Source organism: Lepisma saccharinum, chromosome 9, assembly GCF_977018435.1.
Source record: "Lepisma saccharinum chromosome 9, izLepSacc3.1, whole genome shotgun sequence".
Taxonomy (NCBI): domain Eukaryota; kingdom Metazoa; phylum Arthropoda; class Insecta; order Zygentoma; family Lepismatidae; genus Lepisma; species Lepisma saccharinum.
In genome coordinates this window covers 68,257,242-68,281,659 of record NC_139237.1, presented here as the reverse complement: position 1 = coordinate 68,281,659, position 24,418 = coordinate 68,257,242, and the positions used below count along the sequence as shown (strand labels likewise).

Genomic DNA, 24,418 nt, shown 5'->3' with positions numbered 1-24,418 from the left:
ACCCATAGGAATCCATAGCAAATTTGATGACAATTGTGAATCCAATGAACATGGTGCTACAACTAAACTCTTGTCTTTTAACTACAGTAAAAGAAACTACTGAAGACAAAAGTGTCCTGTCAGGCTATGGGATGCACACTGGTTCGAGTCTCCTGGGTGGAACTGTAACAATTCCCCTGAGATTTCGGCCGGTGTATGGGACAGGTGGCAACCCACCATAGTCAGGAAATTGGGGAGTTACGAGTGAGTAGTGTAACTCAGTTAGAAACCTACAACAATGGCTGAGAGTTCGTTGTGTTGACCACACGCCACCTTGTAACTGGTTGGATGATTGCCCACCTCTGCTGAGGCATGTGAAAATGAGACTGGCAGTCGGTAGGTAGGCATTGGCCCTCACGGGCTGTTGCGCCATGGGTTATTATTATTTCTTTGAAAACTGACGACAATATTAATTTAATATGGTGCCATGTCACTCTCTTCTAGCTATTTACTTGGTTGTGCACCCTCTTGGAATCAGAACCAGGAGGTTTCAGTTCCAAAGCCCCCTTCCGTGGCTGCACCCATGATGAAAGTTTTGAATATACTTACGAAGTTCATTAAAACAGTAAAATTCTACTTACATATCTAATACACTAAACAACTTCTAGAAATGATCCCAGTACACAATGCTCTATACCAATACAAAGAAAAACTTGAAATAAATATTCTTTCTTTCCATGAATAAGGCATTTTCTTTAAATTCACTCACTCTCTCTCGTTCTCATACATACAAACATGCATAATGAGTACATGTACACAACAGAGAGCACGTTACCATTTTACTACGTAAAACGGGCCCCATTTTTTTAACTCCCATAATATTTGTTCTTTTCAAAAGAGTATCATTTGTTTCTTCACCAATAATATCTCTATGGCATCTAACGTATAATTACTTATTGCCTCAAGCTTTCATTACTCACATGCACACACATGAACACATGGGAAAAAACTAACATGCAAACAAGACAATTATGGTCCAAGAACTCATGATATTACTTTTCGCTTTGTTCCTCTTAAATCTATATCTCTTGTTCAAGATGCACTTGGATTTTCATAAATACAATGGCATAACTTTTACTGAGGTTATGTTTGTTTGAAGGAAGTTTAAGTAAGGTAAATATGTTCTTGATTTAGAAAATGGGACTACTCAATGACTCTCCCTAGAATTCAAAGTTAAAAAGCAGGAAATTATAAGGAATCATATTTGCAGTAAACATATTTACTTGCAGTTCCTAACTCATTCCTGTGTGTTCTGTCCTTCCCTAATTCATTTAATCATATTCATACCAAATTACATACCAAAATATCTAGACAGATCCACAAATTTGGAAAAACTGAAGTAAGGTATGTGTTTTAACTTTACACAAATATAATATTTTTTGCAAGCATTTATGCTGCAACCTCATATTTATGTTGCTTTTGTACCTCTTGGGTTAATTGCAATGATGGGGATAAATGATGAATTGATGAAATTATGATGGGACAAACACAATGGCACCCAAGAACCCAGGGGACCTCAAGCTTCATAGAATGTTACTCTGACGACTCTACCACAGAGCAGATAAAGTGCATTGACAAATATCCTGTAAAACATGCTGAACACATCTGACTTTGATTCACTACAATATTTTGCACTTTAAAAATTTAAGAAGAAAGTCATGAGCACTTCCTACAAAATTCTATCAATCAGGGAGTCTTAATAATGTTCTGAACTACTCTATAAAAAAAAACAAAAAAAAAAGAACATTTGACCTACTGACTTGCAAAACTTCATTAAAAATTATGTCACTGTCCAATATATAATCAACAATTATGTAACAACTCCTCACATTACAAGAGAGTTGCAGACCACAAACACAGATCAAGTATCTCTCATCTCAAACAAGAAAAAGAATCACATTTCACAAAATAAAAATATCTATTCTTGAATATTTCTACTATAATTATTGTTCCAACCATTACATATCTCTCACGCATCGTAGAGAGAATTCACTTATTGAAATCACCTCCGTCCCTTTATTTTGACATGAAATGGTGGTTGCAATTGCAAATGTATCTGTGAAATGAGAAAATGTTTCTGCCAAATAGACATGTCTCTAATGATTACATAGCTCCCATGTAGCACGATGGTTAGCACTCTCACCTTTGATGTGAGCAGTTACAGGATCAACTCCTGGTGGTGGGAGCTCCAAAATTTCGGTGTTGACCCGGCATTGTGAGAACAATTGGGGAACTATTTGTAAACAATAGTAGTTGACACAACAATCAGAAAACAGTGGCAATGGATGCACTGGCCTGACATAACTAAATGGAAAGATGCTTGTGAACTTATATATAAATGTTTTATATACTTATATAATAATGTGTGTAGTATGTATACATTTTTTTTTTGTGAACTAAAGTCCTTGCATCACTCATATTGATAACACATAGTTACATGGGTTTTATGTCACATATCCCAAACATAATAAATAAAAATGAGTGAAGTAGGAGACTGTAAACACTTACCAAACACAGAAACAAAACATTGAAATTTTGCAGCCTAGCTGCATGTTCACAACATTTCTTTTCTGTGTTTTGTAAATGTTTACCATATCCTACTTCACTCATCTTTATTCATCCGCCTTTCCCGCTCACTTCCTCGTCTCTATTCAAACATAATAAAGATATTTTAAATAAACAAATGTTAAGCAATCATTTTTCTTTGTTTATTTAATGTCATGACAGTGAGAATGAGTGATGGTTACATGAAACTGATAAAGCAACCCTCACAATAATCACCCATGCCCAGGCTTGGATTTAAACCCAGGAATTTCAGTGATTGACGAAAATAATAACATATCACAAAGCTACTCCATGCACTATTTTTGGATACTCGAAGAAAAATCAATGAGTGAATTCTCTTAAAACAGATCAAAAACACAGTCATCATGGGAGTTTAAAAATCACATTACCTTCTTTCAACTCTATTTCTTACTAGCACAAGCTCAGCATTTAAATATTGGTCAAACATTCCTATCTTTAGTTCATAAATAAATAATATTCATAAGTACCAAGAGATATACTGCCATAGCCTTCTGTAATAGATAAGAAAATTTAGTGGCGAGGGAGGAGGGGACTAGAATGATGACCCAATGAAATAACAGGTCTCACTTGAGCAAGTCATTAATATTTAAAGTTGGGGATGAGGGCTGGGGGAGGGGGGGAAAGATAAAAGACTTTCTTTTTTATTTCTTTTGTAAATGAGACACTATTACAACATGTAATCAATCTATTTAAGGAACATGTACTGTGCTCATCTAAAGATAAAAGGAACCGAAAATTTATCTGATAGATATTTGTGTTTTCATCTATGACTATTAAATTACCCTAATGTGATTTTTTTAAATACTCTACTAGTTAACTCTTATTCATTTGTAGCTATTTGTTCTCATTCTGACAAGACATAAAACCATGCATTATATATATATATCTTTTCTCACATATTCTGTTGCTCACACTAGGAAACAATTAATTTACAATCTGTCACAAGTACACTCTTCATTGCCTTTCAGCGAGTATCATGTTTCTGCCGACCTCGAGACAGAAGCCAATCACATCAGACATGTGGAGAGTAATCCACTTTCATTGTACGGCAGATCCTACCCTCCCGGTTTTATCACAAAGTAGGCAAAGCGACAATTTCTCATCGGCTGTACGATGGACTTCTACTGTGAGTGAGAGATCGCTGCGGCGAACGATCGGGTGACCAACTGCTACTGCACCGTGAGTAGCTTCTGCTCCTGCTGCGACTTCTACTTCTGGACAGGCTTCGACTGCTGGTCGTGCTGAGTGTGGATGGGGTGGGACGATGATATGGAATTGGTCGTTTACGTGCACTGAAACAAATAATGACGGTGTCGCTATTTAATGAGGTGATGAACAAATGGAAGATAGAGGAAAGGGGCATCGTCCAGTAAATACAATTATTATTTCTCTAACATGTGTTCATTTTTAATCTGCCTTGCGTACAAATCATCTAACTGGGAATGAATAAATACTTCAGAATTTAATATGAACCACTGAAATATCCCCCCATCCTACCTCTGACATTTAGCAATGTTACATTATCATCTTCAAAGATGTCAATAAAATAAAACCACTTTAGAATCTTTGACAATTTAATGAAAGGTTTAGTAACAGTAGGGCTTGTCAATGTATGCTGGTCAGACAGAAACTTTCTACATCTGTGACAGAAAATGGGATTTTAAATTTCATATATTTACCACATAATATTTATAGCTTGTCCTGTTCTCGTCAAAATACACAATATCTTCAAAATTTTCAAATAGTCATTGGTTTGCATAATGGCAAAATAAAAGTATTTTAAAAATCTAATCACACAGACCATATCTTTCATAGACATTAACCAGGGCTGAGCTAATCTTGATATAATGTTTCGGTATGTTTAAATTCAATTCCTTTATACCTCCCGATATTTTTCCAGTCCAGGCATTTTGTATACTCAGTAAAAAGTGGCAAAAAGTGATGGCAACTACCCCCTATGCACCCACCTATACCGCGTTTGGTAGAACCTGTCCCGCTTCCCACGCTAGGGAGCGCTCAACAGTTTCCGTGCTGGGGAAAGTCAAAGCCAGGCAGCCAATTAAAATACGCAACGTCGCAACAGCGTCTACGTAAACGCCTCTCTTCTGGCTTTCATTCGCTCCTCGCTGCCCAGCAGACGATTTTTTCCTCGTTTCTCATTGACACCGAAACTGTTGAGCGCTCCCTAGCGCGGGAAGCGGGACAGGTTCTACCAAACGCGGTATAATCGCTGCCACTGGGTAGGAGTATTAGCAGTGGTACCAGTTCGAAGTGTACTTGCTCAGCCTCGAATTTAACATAAAATTTTCTCTCTAATAGGATTTATACAGGTGCTAGAAAAACAATAGCCTCTAGAATTACATATATGAATCAAATGAATTTCTGTTTCTTTCTTCTACTTTACTGAAAACATGATCTTTCTCCTGCAGTGATAATATGGTTTATATAATACTTGCCCCAATTTGGTACAAATGGAAGGGTTGCAATAGCTTTGAATTGGATTTTCTACTAAAGTCTTACTAATGGTACTGCTATCTTCCACGTATACTTGAAACACTTTCAATTTAATGATATTGCAAATATGAACAAAGCATATGAAAAATGTCATATATATACATATTCTACATAATTTTGTTAAATGGTTTAATCTATTTCCCAGACAACAATTTGAGAAGCAAAAAAAAAAAGGGTAGTTATATACTGCAGTTAGTAAACCCATCCACAAGCATTTAAAAAAACACAAACCACAGTCAACAAAGTGTTAGCATCATTATAAAGCACAGCCCTAAAGAGAACGTACGAGAATATTAGTACTGAAAGGAACTGGTTGAACATGCAAAACCCAACTATCCATGTAGATTTATGTATGAATTCTAAGCAGCTTTTATCACTTGATTAAAAGAACACAACAACAAAAAAACTGAATTATATTCTGCTATTACTACTAGCCAACAATTCAGTTTGAACTTGCATCAGAAACATTTTCTTTCCAAAATTTTTGTTATATTTCAAAATTCAATTTTTAAAAAATCTGTATAACATGGATTATGTTTGCTAATGGTAATGACACATCAAAATTATCATAGATATACAACTGTAATGCAACAATAATTAACACAAATATTCACCATAAGTTCTAGAAGGATTTGTACTTTCTTCACATTAAAATTTAGAAAGAAAAGCATTTGCACTGTAAACTCATGGTTTAGCTGTTCAGAAGGGAATTTTACAAAAAAAGCTGCACAGAAAACATTGTGGATTTCAATTTCACCAATTAACTGGATTAAATGCAACAAGAACACATGTACTAAAGCTATTATTTGCCCTGAAATGTTAAAAGATGTTAGTTGCTAGAGCCCAAAGCCTGAAAGAATGTTTAATATTAGCGGTTTCACTTCATCCAATCAGTATACAGGGTGTTTCTAAATTCAAGCCCTAACTTCATTTGCCTGCATTTTAAAATCACATATTACTGCAATTGTAATACACAATCTACAGTAGATGTCATATCTTTTGAATTTTAGGTATTGTAATGCATCAGATAGATGTATGAAGGGCACTATTAACAAAATAATATAACAAGATTTTACAGCAGGAATTTTGATTCTGAATTGCACAAATATTGAAATACCCTGTTTGTCTATTTCACACACATCTCGGAGAGGTAAAAAAACTGAGGCAAAACTCATTCTCTTTCAACATTCATTCTCTCTCATATTCTCAGTTTATTGGATCTTATTCAATGTGCCTTGAAGATTGAAAAGCAAACATGCACAGACAAAACAATATGGAACCAATTAACCAACTCACAGTAAAAGTGCACCTAACCACCACAATTAAAATGCATGCAACCTACACATTCTTAATGCATTATTTTCTCTTACCTTCTCAAGGTCCATTCTCTTTAACATTGTAGTAAAACATGGAAAGCAAAAAGAAAGTTATGCTTACACATTTATTACACTAAGCAATGGGGTAATATAGCATCAAACAGTATATTAAACACCTACCGTTTTTCAAAATAAACAGCAACAGCTACATTAACAAAAAAACTAAAAATTGAAATGTACCAGTTCCACCAAAGTGAGCAACAATGCAAAAAAATCGGTATATTTGTAATCAAACTAATTTTGTAACCCAACATTTTCATTGTTTTATTAAGAGTTTCCTTTCTTTAATTACGTTTTACTTCTAGTCTGTATTGTCCGCACTTAAGAATAATCAAAACATTATGGTGACTAATAAACAATTCTCTTATTCTGGATGACTGCTTTATGTTTTATGTCATATTTGTTCCCAGGGAATTCAGAGTATGCAGAGTTGTAAATAAGCATTAGCATGTCCATTTAAAATAAATATGGATATGGAAATACAAATCTGATATTTATATGCGAAAGGGAGAAAACTTTTTAAAATATGTTACCAACATATTAGCCGCCTTGATTTTCTTACATGTGACATCAAAATGTAACAGAATTTTACAAGATCATGACATAACTTCAACCACAATGTTTTCAAATGGAGTTGGCTTGATTGGTGATGATAGAGCCCATTCTGATCATGTTGTATAATTGTATATTATTTCAACAAATATCACTCAGATTACCAGGCTGATGAAGAAATATCAGGAAATGGGTACAATTAACATAAAACCACCTGTATCTAAAATCATGTGTGTTCAAATAGCATAATGGTTACAGTTAACATTGAAATTAAGCATACCATAGTGCTCATGAAATTCTATCCTATTTTCATGTCACATGCCCACCATTCCATTTAAGAAAATGAAGTTTATTTCACGATGGCTGTCAAGTTGATAACATATCCTAACAAATTTCCCCCCTTTCCTGTATTGTGTATCAAGATGTTTCATTCAAGTTTCCCAATCTATATGTGTTTTATATCGATATTTCCATACTTATGGATTACCTTGTATTTTACTATATGCAATAATCTTAAATTATTTCGTTAAGTAGAATTACGAAATTCATTGCATAGGTGGATTGGCCACACTGTAGGATAGTCAATGTTTCAATGATGATAATCATCCTGTATTGCAATAGAACCATTTTTGGCTCCACATGCAACTAAAACTTGATCAAGGTTTAGGTTAAATTGTTAACCTGTAACTTCAAAGGGATTGGTACTTTATGACCTAGCCTAAGTTTAATATCTTATGCCTCCACTGACTTATTGGATTTGGATGTAATTTATATTTTATTGCAGCACTGGCCATTGGCGAGCTTTTTACTGCACTTGAATTCAATTATTCTTTATTAAAGAGTGACTGTTCTTCCACTTAATTTTTTTCTTTTTATTATTGAAATTACCAGAAAAAATTTATTACATATTTCGAAGACATAATTCTGTGGCAATAAATGAGTATATCTTTTAAAAACTCAGGTTTCAATTTTACGAATCAACATAAAACCAAGGCTACTTCAATGTGTAAAAAAAGACAGCTTTGCTCATACTGTTGACAGAAGTTGGATATTTTGTGTATATCAACTGTATATCATAAGACTAAAACAGATATTAAGGACTGAAGTTTTCCTGGTAATGTAATTCCAACAGAATGTTCTTTGGCAATGAATCAGCCAGGTAGGTTAGAGTTTCTGTCCAATGTTTCAAGAAATGACATACCTCTCACCTTTAGGGATATGGAACAAAGGTGAGAGCTGTGCCCACTCTTAAAACATTGAACATAAAACTATTCTAACCTCACTGATCATCCAAGAACATCTTTCCAAGTAAAACAGACATGTAAGTAATCCTTCCATAGGGTAGACAAGCATGTACACTAAGATGGCCAAAACAAAAATGTGATAAAGCGATTCACCATTTTGATTCTGACTGAGGGAGATTCCACACTGAGGTGACACATGTTGCATGTCACTTGAACAAATTCAGGATCATGTCGCTATTGTGTGAAATATTGATTCCCAAACGGCATGTGTTGTATGTCCTATGTCACTTAGGGGTGAATCTCCATAAAACTAACTGCAGCTACATTACAATACACTCCTTCACAGTTGCACATCCAAGTTTTTACCCTATGAAAGTCTTAATAAGGGTGTATTTTATGCTCATGATGTAAAGCAGATTTTCATATAATATTCAAGATTTTATTAAACTTGGAACAATTCTTGATTATTAATTTTTGCATGAATTTGAAACAAAGCAAATGTTACACTACCTTACTCTTTTGCTCCTAAGTTTACAGAACTAGGAAAAAAGAAAAATGAAAATAAAATGAAAAATTACAAGTGCACACTTTTATTTTCCTCACACAATGTTTCTACCTCTTCTTCAAAACAATGACACACAGAAAAGTGCAAAAAGAAATAAAAATGAAAAGAGGGTAAATACAATGATTCTACAGGATCATACATCACTAATGCAAGTGCATCTACACTGTACAATGGTGATAACTAGCTTATGAAATGTGTCAAAAATGTATCAGAACACTCAAATAAAAACTGCATGCAATACAGTAAACTGAATCACATGCAAAAGTAAAATATAGAGTGCCTAGGATCTCCTTATGAACTACATAATGGCAAAACTTTAATGTTGTTATTTTCCTGTTTTTCGGTGCATTTTATTCAGTTTGTTTCTTCATGTCCAAATAATCACATATTGTGTAACTACATGAATCAATTACAGCACACAGAAAAGCACAACTCCTAAGGTCTTGTTAGCTTCCCATTCATTTCATCTATGATCAAGGTTAAAGATATGAAACATAGGGCTACTGGAACTGTTCAGTCACAGACCTGTGTGTCTATCATCTATCAACTTTTGAGAGCATAAGTTGCCATCAATCAGTGGAGAGTGTTTCTTCTCCCTTCCCTTTAAACTATTCTAGCCCTTATTCAAACATAAGTTTGTGAATTTTCCTTTCCATCTCCCGAAGAAGGCAAATTATGTTTTCAAAATTATCAAAACATCAGGTACGAGTGTGATATTTAAAAATACTATTTTTTTAGTAGGGCTGATCTGATACCAACATCAGAAATTATTGGTTGTATTTTATTTACCAATACTGCCCGATACTCTTTTTGGGGGGCATTTTGGTCTTTCACGGGGGCCGCGAAAATGCAATGTGGCTTTTTCGTGGAGCTTAATTATCTTAGAAATTAAGCGAAATTCCAAGTTTACGTTAATTTTGCATGGAGAAACGGTATTTTGTGATACAGAAGAGGTATTTTAATATTCTTATGTAATTCTTGAATAATTTGAAGCAAAACTCTGAGAAGTTGATGCTTATAATTGGAAATAGATACTTACACACTAATATTTATCAATATTTTGAACAACTTTCAATTCTTACAATTTTCAAGCATCGATATTGAAGTGAATCAGTAACAGTATTGGTATCGGTTGAGTCCTACCTTTTAGTAAGGTCAAAAGTTATATTATGATGTGCTGTCTCTTGCCGCATTACTTTTTTCTGGATCTTCTGGAGGTACATTTATGCCAAAAAGTATTGAATAGGATAGAGCAGCGGGAATTGGAAATACACCATCTTTTGTCGAGGTAAAGTGAATGTGAAGTCACGTCAAACAATTTCTGGTGGAAGGTGAATGAGTTCTTGTGCCACCTTCTGAAGCAGCACTTATATTTCCGATACTGCCATGGTGTTTCAAACAAGATATATACATACGCTCTTATGGGGGTTTGTATCTTTGCCTATTTATTTCAGTGTTTATTTTCAAGCAGAAAAGTGTTATAACTTCATCAATTATACAACTTCACATGGAGAAGTTTCACTAATTTGGATAATTAATAATAATAAAGGGAAAAACACAAATTTACGTTGCACATACAAATGTTGCATGCCTTTTACAATTGTCCATGGCATTATATCTGTCATAATTTAAAAGTTGCTTGAGACACATACTCTATGTTGATAAAAGTTTTGCTCCACTTATGTTTTTATCCTGTACCAAAGAAACTTCAATGAAATTGTTGTATGGGTCATATTTTATCTATGAACTTATGTAAGCTCATATGGAAGCATGCGTGCTCATTTAGCACTTCCTGTAATACATTGGTTAATTACTTGAGCTCTTAACTTTGTGCAGTACAATTATCGAACTGAATATTCCTACTAACAGAAACAGTGGGTTGTACTAATAAAAATTAGCATGTGCTCTATTTTCATTTGAATAAAGTCCTCCCTTGCAGGTATCGACTATTTAATCCCCTGACGAACCACACATATACCTGCACACTTGAGCACAGATGTCTCTTGTGTGTGTGTGTGTGTGTGTGTGTGTAATAAACTTCTGAGAATGTGCTTTTTTAATTTAAGTCAAAATATGAGCACGCACTCACCACTGGAGCAGGTTTCCAGTCTTTTTATTCATTCGAAACGGAGTAAGTACGAAACAAAGTGAACTTCAAAACACACAGGGTGAGGTGTGTTTCTGTATTTTCACTTCCCTAAATTACAAAGGCACTCTATATTTTACACAATCTAATTAATACTTATATATATATATATATATATATATATATATCACACTTCAATGTACTCAAGGCACACAGAAAAAAAATCATAACTCTCACACATTCACAGAAAGACAAAAGTTGAATCAATAATTATTTGGTTAACAAAGCACATTGTTATGTTAGGTCAATCAACAATCAACGCCGATGTCTGCTTCTTGAATAGTACCGATCTCGGGATCTTCTGGGTGACGAACTTCGAGAATGAGATCTGTAGCTACGAGATCTGGAACTGGAAAGTGACCTTGCACGCGATCGTGACCGTGATCTGGAGCTCCAACTGCTTCCTCTCACATGCCTATTGTGGAGCAAAAACATTAATGAATTCTTGTAGACTATTTACCCTCATGAAATTCTGATGCCCTCTGTTTGAGGACAGAACAAAATAATAAAATAAAATAAAAACAAATAAATAAACCATAAACAAAATAAAACAAAAAAAACATTCAGAAAAGAATAAGATTTGAAAAGCATTTACTATAACTAGCAGCAAGTAATCAATCAATCAATCAACTCAAAACACATGGTTAATTTGGAGAGTTGGTGTCCAAATTATGGAAAGTAATTTATATAGGTAGGTAATTTCTTTGATTGATTCGGTTTAGTTTACTTCGCTTTTCTGCCACTGTTGGCTAATCGTGAAGATGATGATGATGAAGGGACACTCACAAGAACACCCATGCCCAGGTCAGGATTTGAACCTGGGACTTCGGGCATTGTAGCACACTGTACTAACCACTCTGCCACGGAAGCCCCCTAAATTTCTTCTACACAAAAATACTTCATAAATCTTTGCAAATATGATCACATCAAATATTAAGAAATTAATTAACAAAAGATAGTAAAACCTGAAAAGAAAATGAACCAAAACTACCTTCTTGCTGCTAGTTAACAAAAAAACAAACAACATAAAAAACCAGCAAAATAAAGTCAAGAGAAAGAAAAATACTGTACCTGAGATATTTAACTTAAAAGATAGCAAAAATACACTACTTAGAGAGCAGAGAGGTGTACATATGAAAACTGAGCACATTAGAAATGTGAGTAATTTCTTTTATTTCCATAAAAATTAGTTTACAACTTTGATTCTCTTTTTCCAAAATCTTTTGTAGAAGTAGGGTTTTTGGAACTCCTTTTCCTTTGCATTATTCATGTAGACATAGTTTCTTACATGATTCATTCAATCATTTCACATTTTGTTCTACTGATTTTAAGTGTGAATAAGTGGAAAATGTATTAAGGTACTTCCTTGGCATAAATGTTACCTTTAATCCTCAATACTTCACAAACATTTTTAGTATTGTGCTTTGAGGACAATAATTAAACCTGATCTGTTGGACGTATGGAACATCCCAGAAAGATTGAAGTTTAGATACACATTTACAATGACCATGAATTCAATACTTGTGCCAGGAAACTGAAGTAAAACTGTGACTCCTCTATTCCTTTCATTCTGCTTCAAGTACTTGTAACATGAAGCAAATACGTAAGAATGTTAATAAAAACAGTTATAGTTAAATTTGCTACAAATATTTTCATGGATTAATTCTATAAAAATGAAATGTGGTAATATGTGGCTATCATTCTTTTGGCACTGGAAAACTGATAATTTAACATTCACGAATCAGAATTATTGGTGAGTCTACTTTCTAACAAACTTATTTTGTGTACTTACAAGTCTATATGTTTGAAAAATAAACATACATTTCTTATATTTAAAATTAAAAAGTGAATATTTATGTGTAAATAATAATAATAATAGATCATGCAACAAAGCGATATGCTGAAGTATTATCGATTATTACCACAACTAAAATATCTTGAAAGGAAGTGCTCAGTTTTCAGTGAAACTAGTTTCTAAGAGGTTCTCTTAATTTCGGTGGCCACTGCAACCTTCCTCTTGGGAACTTGTTGCAGTGTTGCTTGGTGAGAACTTATTTTAAAAAATCACAAAAAAGTGAGTCCCTCATTTCGGCATGATACTTTGCTGCCACATCTTCCTTTCCCCAAAACACAAAATATCACCAAAAAAACTTCATTTGTAGGTACAAATGTGTATGGGCACCAAAAAGTATTTAAAAATCTGTAAAGTGGGACATTGTAGAATAAAAACAAATGAAAATAATAAAATAGACACAAAAACTGAAAATTTACAACAGAATAAATCAATAGAAGTTTACGTTCTAAGTAATTTCGTAATCAAATTATTTTCAATTGGAATACATTATAGTTACAAGTCGTGTAACTCCACAACAAGGGAATATGTATGTCGTATTGAATATAAACACATTTACAGTACTGAATACAAAGAAATAGCATGAGAATGTACAAGGAAGCTTTCAGACTGAAGCGACAAATGACATGGGTGCCTTCAGCCTATAAGACTAACAACAGACTTGGGGGACATGATGTACACCATTGATAAAACAAACAAAGTCTGAGAAACACACAAGCAAAAAGTGGCATGTGAATCTTGTTGTCACTTCGGCGCAGAAGGTTGCATTTATTTCTCCTAGTTGCTTTCCAAGCAACATGTGCCTCTTGTTGCATGTCGCTTTGGTCTGAAATCTCCCTAAGGATGAATCAATGCAATCATTGAAACAGTATTTAAGGAGGCACCGCCATTGTTCCTGTAAGAATCAACATAAACTAACAGATGTCGTTCCCTGAAATGAACATTGTGAATTAATACGTGCCATATCGTAACACCAAGTTAAAGATTTTGAGTCAACTGACTTACCTAGTTATCCGTCTTCTATCTAGAAAGCTAGGCGATCCTCGCCTACGTGGAATGGATGGTGACCGAGATCTTGCTCGTGATCTGCTTGAGTGACTGGAGCCTGACCGACTGCGGCTGGAACTGCGGCTTCGTGAATGTGTCTTGCTTCTGCTTGAGCTCCTGGAATGTGTACGGCTTCGACTGTGGGTCCGACTTCTCGACCGGGTACGACTGTGAGTACGAGTGCGGCTTCGAGAGTAGCTACGACTTCTGGATCTACTCGACCTACTGTATGATGAACTTCTGCTTCTACTTTTTGCACTGTGCTTGCTGCGCCTGCTCGTTCTACTTGCCCTGCTCTTTGTACTGTGGTGGCTGTGGTGACTATGGCGTGACGAACTTCTACTGCGGCTCCTGCTCTGGCCTTTTCTCTGGCTCCTGAACAATGAAACGGAATGACACATGAACTTCTGCGGTAAGTGTGTTTTTTATAATATGTAAGCCACTTAAATGTGCCCTGCTAGGTATTGAACCCATAATGTCTTGATTACAAGGCAGTAACACTATTGTCAGAAGATTCATTTCAATTTTTTGTAACAACAGTTGGGCTGAAAAGTTCATAGGCTGACTCATAGATGGCGTTACTAGAATTAAATCCATGTGATTTTTTCTTAGTACTAACCTTCAAAAGATATGTGTATAAATTTCACAGCTGCCGGATAATTAGTTCGTGAGATATAGCATTGTGAGTGAAGCAGCTTTTGTTATTGTGAAAAAATGGATAAAAAAGAATTTCGTGTGTTAATAAAGCATTGCTTTTTGGCGAAAAAAATACTGTTGAAGCCAAGGCTTGGTTTGATAAACATTATTCGGACTCTGCACCAGGAAAATCAACCGTTGAGAAGTGGTTTGCTAAATTTAAACGAGGCGAAATGAGCATCGAAGACGATGCACGCAGTGGATGCCCCAAAGAGGCTGTTACCCACGAAAACATCAATAAAGTCCACAAAATAATTTTAAATGATCGTAAAGTGAAGTTGATCAAGATAGCTGAGACTTTAAAAATATCAAAGGAACGTGTTGGACATATTGTGCATGAATATTTGAACATGCGAAAGCTGTGTGCAAAATGGGTGCCGCGTGTGCACACAATCGATCAAAAGAAACAACGTTTTGATGATTCGGAGCAATGTTTAGCGATATGCAACCGTAATAAACACGAATTTTTCCGTCGATATATTACAATGGATGAAACATGGCTCCATAACTACACTCCAGAGTCCAATCGACAGTCAGCCGAGTGGACTGCACGTGATGAACCGAATCCAAAGCGTGGAAAGACGCAACAGTCGGCTGGCAAGGTTATGGCATCAGTATTCTGGGATGCGCATGGTATTATATTCATCGATTACCTCAAAAAGGGCCAGACCATCAACAGCGATTATTACATAGCATTGTTGGAGCGTTTAAAGGATGGAATCTCGAAAAAACGGGCCCATTTGAAGAAGAAAAAAGTGCTGTTTCATCAAGACAATGCACCGTGTCACAAATCAATGAAAACGATGGCAAAATTATATGAATTAGACTATGAATTGATTCCCCATCCACCATATTCTCCAGATCTGGCCCCCAGTGACTTTTCCCTGTTTTCAGACCTTAAAAGAATGCTCGCTGGAAAGAAATTTAGCACTGATGAAGAGGTAATCGCCGAAACTGAGGCCTATTTTGAGGCTAAAGAGAAATCGTACTATAAAAATGGCATCGAAAAATTGTATGACCGCTATAATCGTTGTATCGCCCTCGAAGGCAACTATATTGAATAATAAAATCGAATTTTGTCAAAAAAATATTTTTTACTATGTTAGCCTACGAACTTTTCAGCCCAACTGTTAATACAGGGTTATCATAAAATGACGTGATCAATTTGATACATATATTACATATTAATGGAATCCAGATGCACAAAACTGATACAGATGGAAAGATAAACTCAAAAAGTCTATCTTACAACACCATAGTGTGCACCATTTGCTTTGATTGATTGATTGATTTAGTTTATTTTACTTCGCGTTTTGTGCCTCTTGGCTAATTTGCGAAGATGGGGATGAGTGATGAAATGATGAAATTGATGAATGGACATTCACAAACAACCATGCCCGACCGGGATTCGAACCCGGGACCCTTGGCGTCGCAGCGCGATGTGCTAACCACTCGGCCACAGGTGCACCATTTGCAACTGACATGAGTCACATTACAGAAAATGGAACATAAGAAACCTTGGTGCCTCTCTGACGGTTCCTGTTGACTTTTTCTTACAGATGAACCAATTTCCTTTAAATATTCGGAGTAACATTTACAAATTGCATGCCCACGGATGGATATTCAACAAACTTGATATGGAATAACAGGTTGTAAATGTGGGAAAAATTCACCCGTCTTTGATGGAAGTCATTTTCTCTAACGTTCTCCTGTGATTTTTGTGAAGTGCAACGTCTATGAAATTGTTTTAATGAAATAAATACGAGGGCTGCTGGAAAAGTTTCTGCAAACTACCACCAACAGTGGCGCTATTGTTCTGCAATTATAAAAATCGGAAGAATAGACATTTTTTATTTTAAATTATTTGTTTATTCGTTTATTTTTCACAGCAGTTTGAAGTAGTAGTTTCGTGTGAGAAATAGAAATTTCTCGTGAACACTTCTTGGCAATGATTTTTTTGTGATTTCAAATGTAGTTCAACACCGAAACAATGCATCGAACGACTTCATATGGCTTTTGGGGATGAAGCACCATCCAATAGGACTGTGTACAATTGGTTTTCCGAATTCCAGTGTGGTCGCACATTTCTCAGTGATGAATTTCGTGAAGGTCGTCCATCCACGTTTGTTATTGCCAGTAATGTTGATGCTGTGCGTGAAATGATTGAGAGAGATCGGCATTTGGCATACCGTGAGATTCAGGCATCCTTGAACACTGACATGAAAGCAATACATACGATTTTGCATGGTCATCTGAAAGTACGGAAACTTTCAAGTCGTTGGATCCCACACAACTCAACCGAAGCTCAAAAAGAGGCTCATGTAAATTGGTATACAGAAATGCTCAAAAATATCAACCGAGGCAAGTCAAATTTGGTGTACTACATCGTTACAGGGGACAAAACTTGGATCTATTCATACAAACCTGAAACTAAACAGCAATCCACTCTTTGGGTGTTTCAAAGTGAGCCAAAACCAACAAAAGTTCTTCGTTCGAGGAGTGCTGCCAAGCAAATGATTGCTTGTTTCTTAGGTTATACTGGACATGTGGCAACAATAGCTTTAGAAGATCAAAGGACTGTAAATGCTGAGTGGTATACAACAATTTGTTTGCCAGAGGTCATTAATGAATTGCGTAAAACAAACCCAAACCGTCACATTATTCTTCACCACAACAACGCCAGTTCCCACTCAGCACACCAAACTGTTGATTTTTTGTCCAGTAAAAATGTCGACTCATTGTCCATACTCACCTGATTTATCACCTAATGACTTCTTTTTGTTCCCACACATGAAAAATAAGATGTGTGGTGAGTGATTTGTGTTGCCTGAAGCAGCTGTTGACACATTCCGAACAACGGTTTCTGAGGTATCAGCTTCAGAGTGGAAAAAATGCTTTCAAAATTGGTTTGAGCGTATGCAAAAGTGTATCGATCTTAAGAGTGAACACTTTGAAAAACAATAAAGCCATTACCAGAATTTCGAATGCCTTTTTTCATACTGATTACAGAAACTTTTCCAGCAGTCCTCGTAGCATGAGTTTCTTCCAATCATACATACACACTTCTTGTAAAACTCAGCAGTGAAAAACTACTTGTAAAAGTTAAAATGAGTTGAGTAAGTGCAATATCAATTATGCCTAGTGAATAGTTTGAAGATTTTCCTTGATCCCAGGTGTAGAAAACAGAATGTCTCTTTCACTGCTTTGTGCCTAGTTAAAGAACAACACAACTACATTTTTATGGCAAATCCTGTCTGTAATAAAAATTCTACATCCATGTTCTTTAAAATGAGACTACATTCACCTCATGCAGTCTTAAAGTATGCGTACTTAAGAGTTAAAAATAACAGTTTCATGCAGAAGCTATGATGATGACATCATATTAACAATTCCAGAAGTTTACATTAATACAAACTATAGACACAAATGGAACATTTAAACTGTGGGCATAAATCAATTCCAGGTTCATCCAAACTTTCATGTTCAACCAGCAAACTAAAAAGAATTGCTTATAGCTTTTGTATATGCTGCAACATTCAAGTGTCATTGATGGTATCAGCTATACCTTAATTGTTATTAATTTATTTTATACCCTTAAATTGAAGCTTAGGTATTTGCAAACAGTGACAACAAATTTATAGATACTAGAATAATGTTTAGGACTTTACTCACCTGTAACTAGACCTGGAAGAACTGCGAGACTTGAAAGATTTTGGAAGTGACCTTCTGCGTGAGCCTGAGCGGGATCTGCTTCTTGACTGGGAATACCGCTTACGGCGCAGTGGTGGCGGAGACACGCTCGGGGTTCTTGGTTTACTCTTCACCAATTTACTCACTATCGATGGTACTTTGCTAACTGCAAGAACGCTGGCTGTCGTATCTGGAAGCTGGGTCTCCTGCAAAGGTCTGGAAGCTGGCGGCAGCTCACTTGGAAGATTCGGAGGTGGCTTGTCCGGGCTTTTAGGAGACATTGCTTTTGATGTGGAGACGGGAGCTACAACAGAATTAATTTGCATTTGATTCTCTGCATGCTTGCCAGTTTCGTCCATTTTCGTGGTGTCAGCGGCAAAAGTCTTCTCCATGATCATCTGTTGACTGTATCTCTGGGGAGTATCAGATTTTGTTTTGTCTTCATTTGGTTTTCTTGATGCTTGTTGTGCAGAATCGCACTTTCCGCTGGTATCTAGGTTTGCTATTTTCTTCTTCAGTTCAATTTTTATCTTTTCAGAGCTTTGTTTAGGTGAGATCGGTTGCGAACCCGTGAATCCAGAAACCTTCTTCAATTTATCACTGTATCCAGATCTGACTTTTGGCGTTCTAATCTCGCCTTCTTCCACCGTGTCATCATTTTCTGAGCTAGACGATCGTAGTCGCACTCGAGGTTGGACAACGGGTGTCGATCGAGCTTTGGCTTTAAGCTTTTTCTTCTTCCTCGCAGCTAGTTCTTCTGCTGACACTGCTTTACTTGAACTCTGAGATGGTTGACTTGACTTTTCTGAACCCTCGTTCTTTTTGGATGACTTAGATGGGGAACAGTCTAAAATGTCTCTGTAGCGTTCTGGGCTTCTTTCTACAGGGGAGTAGCTTAGACTAGAACTTCTGCTGCTGCTTTTTGGTTCATCATTCACCGGCAGTGAAGGTACTGAAGATGCCCCTGATGCACATTTGGTCCGCTTGCGTGACTTTGAATGAGTCGATGACGACCTGTTTGACTTTGGCGAAGCAGAAGAGCGTGATTTTCTTCTCGATCTTTCGGAACTGCCACCAGCCCGATGGTTTCTGTCTGGTGTACTGCTGTGACTAGTTGACCTATCACTGTCTGCCGACAAAGTGTGACGTTTTGATGAAGTAGACCTCTTCCTAATCTTTTTCTCCTTATCTCGTTTCTTCTGTCTCCCTCTTTCTTCCTCGTCACAGCTTGCATCACTTCTCGCTCTACTGGCCTTCTTGAGTTCTTTCACTCGCCGTGCCTCCATTTTACTACCATTTTCTCGGCCTGATCTTTTCGATTCCTTGTCTAATGAGTTGCCATGCCCTATTGAATTATGAGATTTATTGCTTAGAGGGGATACGGACTGTGGTTTCATCTTTGAACGGGACATTTTCTCTGTTTCATTGTTGTGTTTCCTATGAGAGTGACTTCTTTCTGGTGAACTGAAATAACAAAATATGTAATATTGCATTATTACTAACTAAATCATCCATAGAATTGTGCAATTTTTCATGGATTGTGTATTTCTTAAGCAAAATCTATTCAAACACAAGATTATTAAGAAGCAATATATGTAAATTAGTGAAAAACAATAAAAAATTAATAACTTTAGCTTTCCTCTCAAAAAGTAAGTGCACTAAAGGTATTATATCAGAGCTGTTGCTGTTGTTTCCGGCATGAACTCTCTCCTTTGATCTAGGCTGTTGCATCACTGGGGGAAGTAGGTGATGTGTTTCATTACTTCTGTGGTTACCTTTCCTAAGTCACATCAGACACTTGAAACAGTGCATCAGATAAGCATGTTCTTCAAATATGTCATCTTCTTATTCTATTGAATGACTTGTATATGATGCATGGGATGGAAACGGGGGTTGTTTGCTTGTCCCCTTGATAATCTGATATTCATGGGCATAATTTGGGACCTAATTCTGAGGGGGTAGAATTAAACTTGAGCTCAGTTTTGAGGAGGCAAAATTAAGACTTGGGGCCTAATTTTGAGGGGGTAAAATTAAACTTGGGGCTTAACTTTGGGAGAAGAGAGACAAAGTTTTCCATCCCATAAAAACAGCATCCATGATTATTTGCTAAATAACTGACGTTTGCAAAAGCAGAAATATTACTCGTTATTATTTTGCTCCTCAGGACCCTTACTTGTAAATTTCAATAAACCTGAAAATTGAGGGGGGATCAAGTGCCCCCATTGCCCCCGTCAAGTTACACCTATGCTGATATTCATGCTTTTGTTTTTTTTTTAAATCATTTTGTTTTGCTCAATGCTCAAAGTGGAGAGCTAGGAAAATTTACGCAAAACCTCCCTAAGGCACCCAAGGTTCAAGCAACCCCCACTTAACAAGTTCCACCACAAACATTGATTCTGCCAGATGGAGAACAATGTTAGCCAAAGGGCAGGAAATTAATTCTGCTTCTGTCTATCGATAGCAATAGCTTTCAAAATGGAAAAGTTGTCATTGTGACATACTTCACGAAGTTTGTAGATTTCTTCCACTTTGGGAGTTTGGAATCTATTTGATGAAAGTTATTTCTGCCAGTGCTACATTAATGAAAAAATGCATTGTACGTTAGGGTGACCAACTTTCGGCCATGAATTTTAGGGAGATTTCGTACTTTCGATATTGAATTTACAGGGGATTTAGTCATGACAAATTTTGCTCATTTCTAGCAGCACAGCATTACTCCAGCAAAGGTTTATGGACTGGATAATATTACACAAAATAATTAATTTACATTTTAAATAATACACATGATAACAATAGAGAATAAAAATTTACAAATTTGCGTTTCTTAGTCCACTGCAGAACTAAGCATCAATCAACTACTGCAAGATATGACGTCACTTCCGCCCACCAAAGGTTAAACATGCAAAATCTTGCAGTCGACTTAAAGTTTTCTATGAGTTGAAATTTCATGTATCTTGGTTGTTAATGAAATATACGGGAGAAATGGAATGTCAATATGTGAGCCACAGATCCCGGGAAATACGGGAGAGTTAGTCACCCTATTGTACGTATCAACTACATCTATCTATGTGGGTAATTTGTAGAACATATTGCATTGGTAAGACTATCAGAAACATTAAGAGAGAATTGATGAATGTATAAAGGAAACCAATAAACAAAATGCAAAATCAGATCCCTCTCAACAAGGAATCAGGACATATCATCAGCGGCATTAATATTCATGTACGTGGGTTGGAAATTTAATAGTGGCAACTATTTATTCTCAAATGATACAAATGAGAAACTTCTGTGAAACATTTACAGCCCTTCAATGTAATCATAAGCTTTGGGTACAACCCATTGCCAGCGACGTGGAAGTCGTAGTATACCTGTAGCAGTGCCTGTTCTGTTGATAGTTCGAATGGAGCGGCCTATTGCCTGAAGGATCTCTGGAACAAACAAGTCAGCTACAGGTTGCGCTGCATACACTGTCCTGCAAAATGAGAGGATTCTGCAGAAAGTGTCTTCTTTTGCAACGCAAGTCGCAGGTTATGTTCCAAAAATGAACAGTAATACTGCACACTGACGGTCTGTCCTGGAGGTACGACGAGATCACCAGAACTGCACAACTTTAGACCGCCAATTCCAACAATACTCGATTCCTCTCATCACTCTGCATGCGCCTAGTGTTGGAAGGAAGAGTCCATTTACTGGGAGGTAGCTTAGGTATCAAACTAACACGTAGTATAAGTAACAAGCATCGGTTTTGTTTCATGACGTATATACAGTAGTATTGCCACTATTAAATTTCCAACCCAAGTATTACATAATTGTGACAATCAAAGAATCTTAAGAGATCCTCTGTAACAGTACAATTCTAAACCCAAACTAAGGACAAGCTCATTAATTTGGTAACAACAAAAGTGAAGACAAGCAATCCAGCCTGAAAATTAGTACACCTACTGTGGTATAAATCTGCAATAATTTGCATAATTCAGAATTTACTCATTGTCACTCAATAGATTAGGTTGAAAATAACCAGCCTTTTTGTCAATATGGGGCAGTGAATTGTTAGTATCAATACTCTCCACCCTCCAAAAAAAATATATTTCATACGCAACATGGACATGAGCCAATATCAATGTGATTGAATGATTATCTCATGTGAAATTATGAATATTTTAAACCAAAACTCCCACCAGATTGCTGTGTTATAGCTCCAACAGAAAACTTACCTATTAAAATGTCTAAATACTCTGAACTGCTTTGATTTGTTACAATTTTCAACTATCAGTTTCATTATTTTTTCATAAATAATTTTAGATGTTGGTATTATGAATTTAAAGACATGTCTTCATCTTTACCCAGTGACAGCACTTTCTCAGCCTTATACATGTACTTTCTAGTGCAACATTACTGTAAAAACTAGTAACAGATTTCCATATTACAAATGATAATTTTCGACAACATACCTTTCAGAAGAACTACTAGAAGACAAATGCTGTCTGTTCTTGGAACTCTCCACTAATTTTCTTTTCTGTAGGCATACAAACAAAAGGACATACGATTTTAGGACCATCAAAAGAAATTAACACAAGTAAGCAATTATCAAATAAGAGAGAAAGAGACAATTTAATGAGAAATTTTAAATTCTTCACTTTGCGTGATCATTCAAATGTGACATGCAACCCTGCATATTATAATGCAGGGGAAACAGCTAATAATGATTTAACAGACTTGATTTTTTAATAATACCATATTCTTAGTCAAAATCTAAACCTGGGCCCTTTTGCTAACTGCACCACTTAAGAACACAACAGGAAAATATAAAAGCATTTACAATCCAACAACAAACACAAAAGTCAAAGCATTCTGGTTATGTACAGACAAATTACAAAGGTAGCACTACACAAAAAGTTACGGAAGGGCCAGTAAAGTAAATTAAAGGTGCAATTAAATACAAATAAATGAAACAACAACATGCAAAGTGCTACACCCAAAATGCTGAAATATTCCTTCAAGTGTTATTTTAGCTGCATAAACCATGAAAAATCTCTCTTACATTTAAGGGATATTTTACCACTTACATAGGAGAATTCTCTTCCTACAAAACAGCTGTTGCTATTTTAGAGGAAAGAAGGGGAATTGAACAATTTATTTCATATTCCTGGTGATATTATGTCAGAACACCATAATGATTGGTTTCAATGTTTGTTGTATTTAACAGGTCATATTCTTCTTGAGAGCTCATGTTACCATGCTGATTGAAATACAACAACAGGTAACATATTCCCACTGCATGTGGCTAAAAGTAGTAGTGCATGCCAAGATTTTCACACAATTGCTTTCATATTATGGCCAGAATATATCTGACATTTTAGTGGTTAATTTATTATTTAATAGGGTTGGATGATGCATTATATTAAATGTCGCTCTAATACTGAGGCATCTTGCTTTAATTGCAATACAGCATGCTTGCATCGTACTTTAGAAGCTAAAATGCTCTTGGTAAGCGTTTAACCTAACCACAAGCAAGGGAAAGATTTTTCCTGTCACTGTGTTTCAACAGTCAACCAGACAGTTTTCAGATAGTGACAATGTGCCATTAAGCATAAAGCTTACACCAAATGTAATTCAAATTGTCACAGCAGTAAAAAGTCAGCGATTATTTGTAAAATAAAAATAAATACCTTATAAGTTTTGACTTCTTAACCCAACCCAGTCAGTTTTTTTTTTCGTATCACACACAATGAAGTAGATATCAGAATATATGAGACTTGATAATGTATGTCATTCCAAGTGAACATAAGTTATTTTGGAACTATATCAAGCTATGTTATGTGCAGGTCATTCTGTTCATATTATTTTAAATATTTATTTAAAAATGCAATTAGCTTATTTAATTACAATTTCTTCATTAGTAAGTACGGTAGAAATTCCAAGGTGCGTCAGAAAGTTTGGTGAATATTTTAGAACTTTTAATGAGTTTTGTTTGTTTGTTTGAGTTGGTGTTTTTAAGTCCACTTTATGCACAGTAAGGTTAATCGGGACTGGACCTACAGTCTAAAGTGGGATTCGAACCACTATGTGTCTCCACTGGGTATCGAACCTGGGACCGATTAGAAGGCGACC

At 35.9% G+C, this 24,418-nt stretch overlaps 1 protein-coding gene across 5 annotated transcripts in view; it reads right to left on the bottom strand.

Annotated features, from left to right (window-relative positions):
• Positions 1-2,644: 2,644 nt before the first annotated feature.
• Srrm234 (Serine-arginine repetitive matrix 2/3/4) overlaps positions 2,645-24,418 on the bottom strand; it is a 369,905-nt gene continuing 348,131 nt past the window's right edge. For 4 of the 5 annotated variants that reach the window (XM_083128349.1, XM_083128351.1, XM_083128354.1 and 1 more), the window contains 4 exons: positions 22,759-22,823; positions 18,290-19,771; positions 13,880-14,296; positions 2,645-3,917 (listed from right to left, as the gene is read on the bottom strand). In XM_083128349.1, coding sequence (XP_082984475.1) covers positions 3,725-3,917; positions 13,880-14,296; positions 18,290-19,771; positions 22,759-22,823 — 2,157 coding nt within the window. In that variant the 3' untranslated portion in view covers positions 2,645-3,724. Of the gene's footprint in view, positions 3,918-9,781; positions 11,438-13,879; positions 14,297-18,289; positions 19,772-22,758; positions 22,824-24,418 lie in introns of those variants that run through there. The other variant, XM_083128350.1, reaches the window with a different exon arrangement.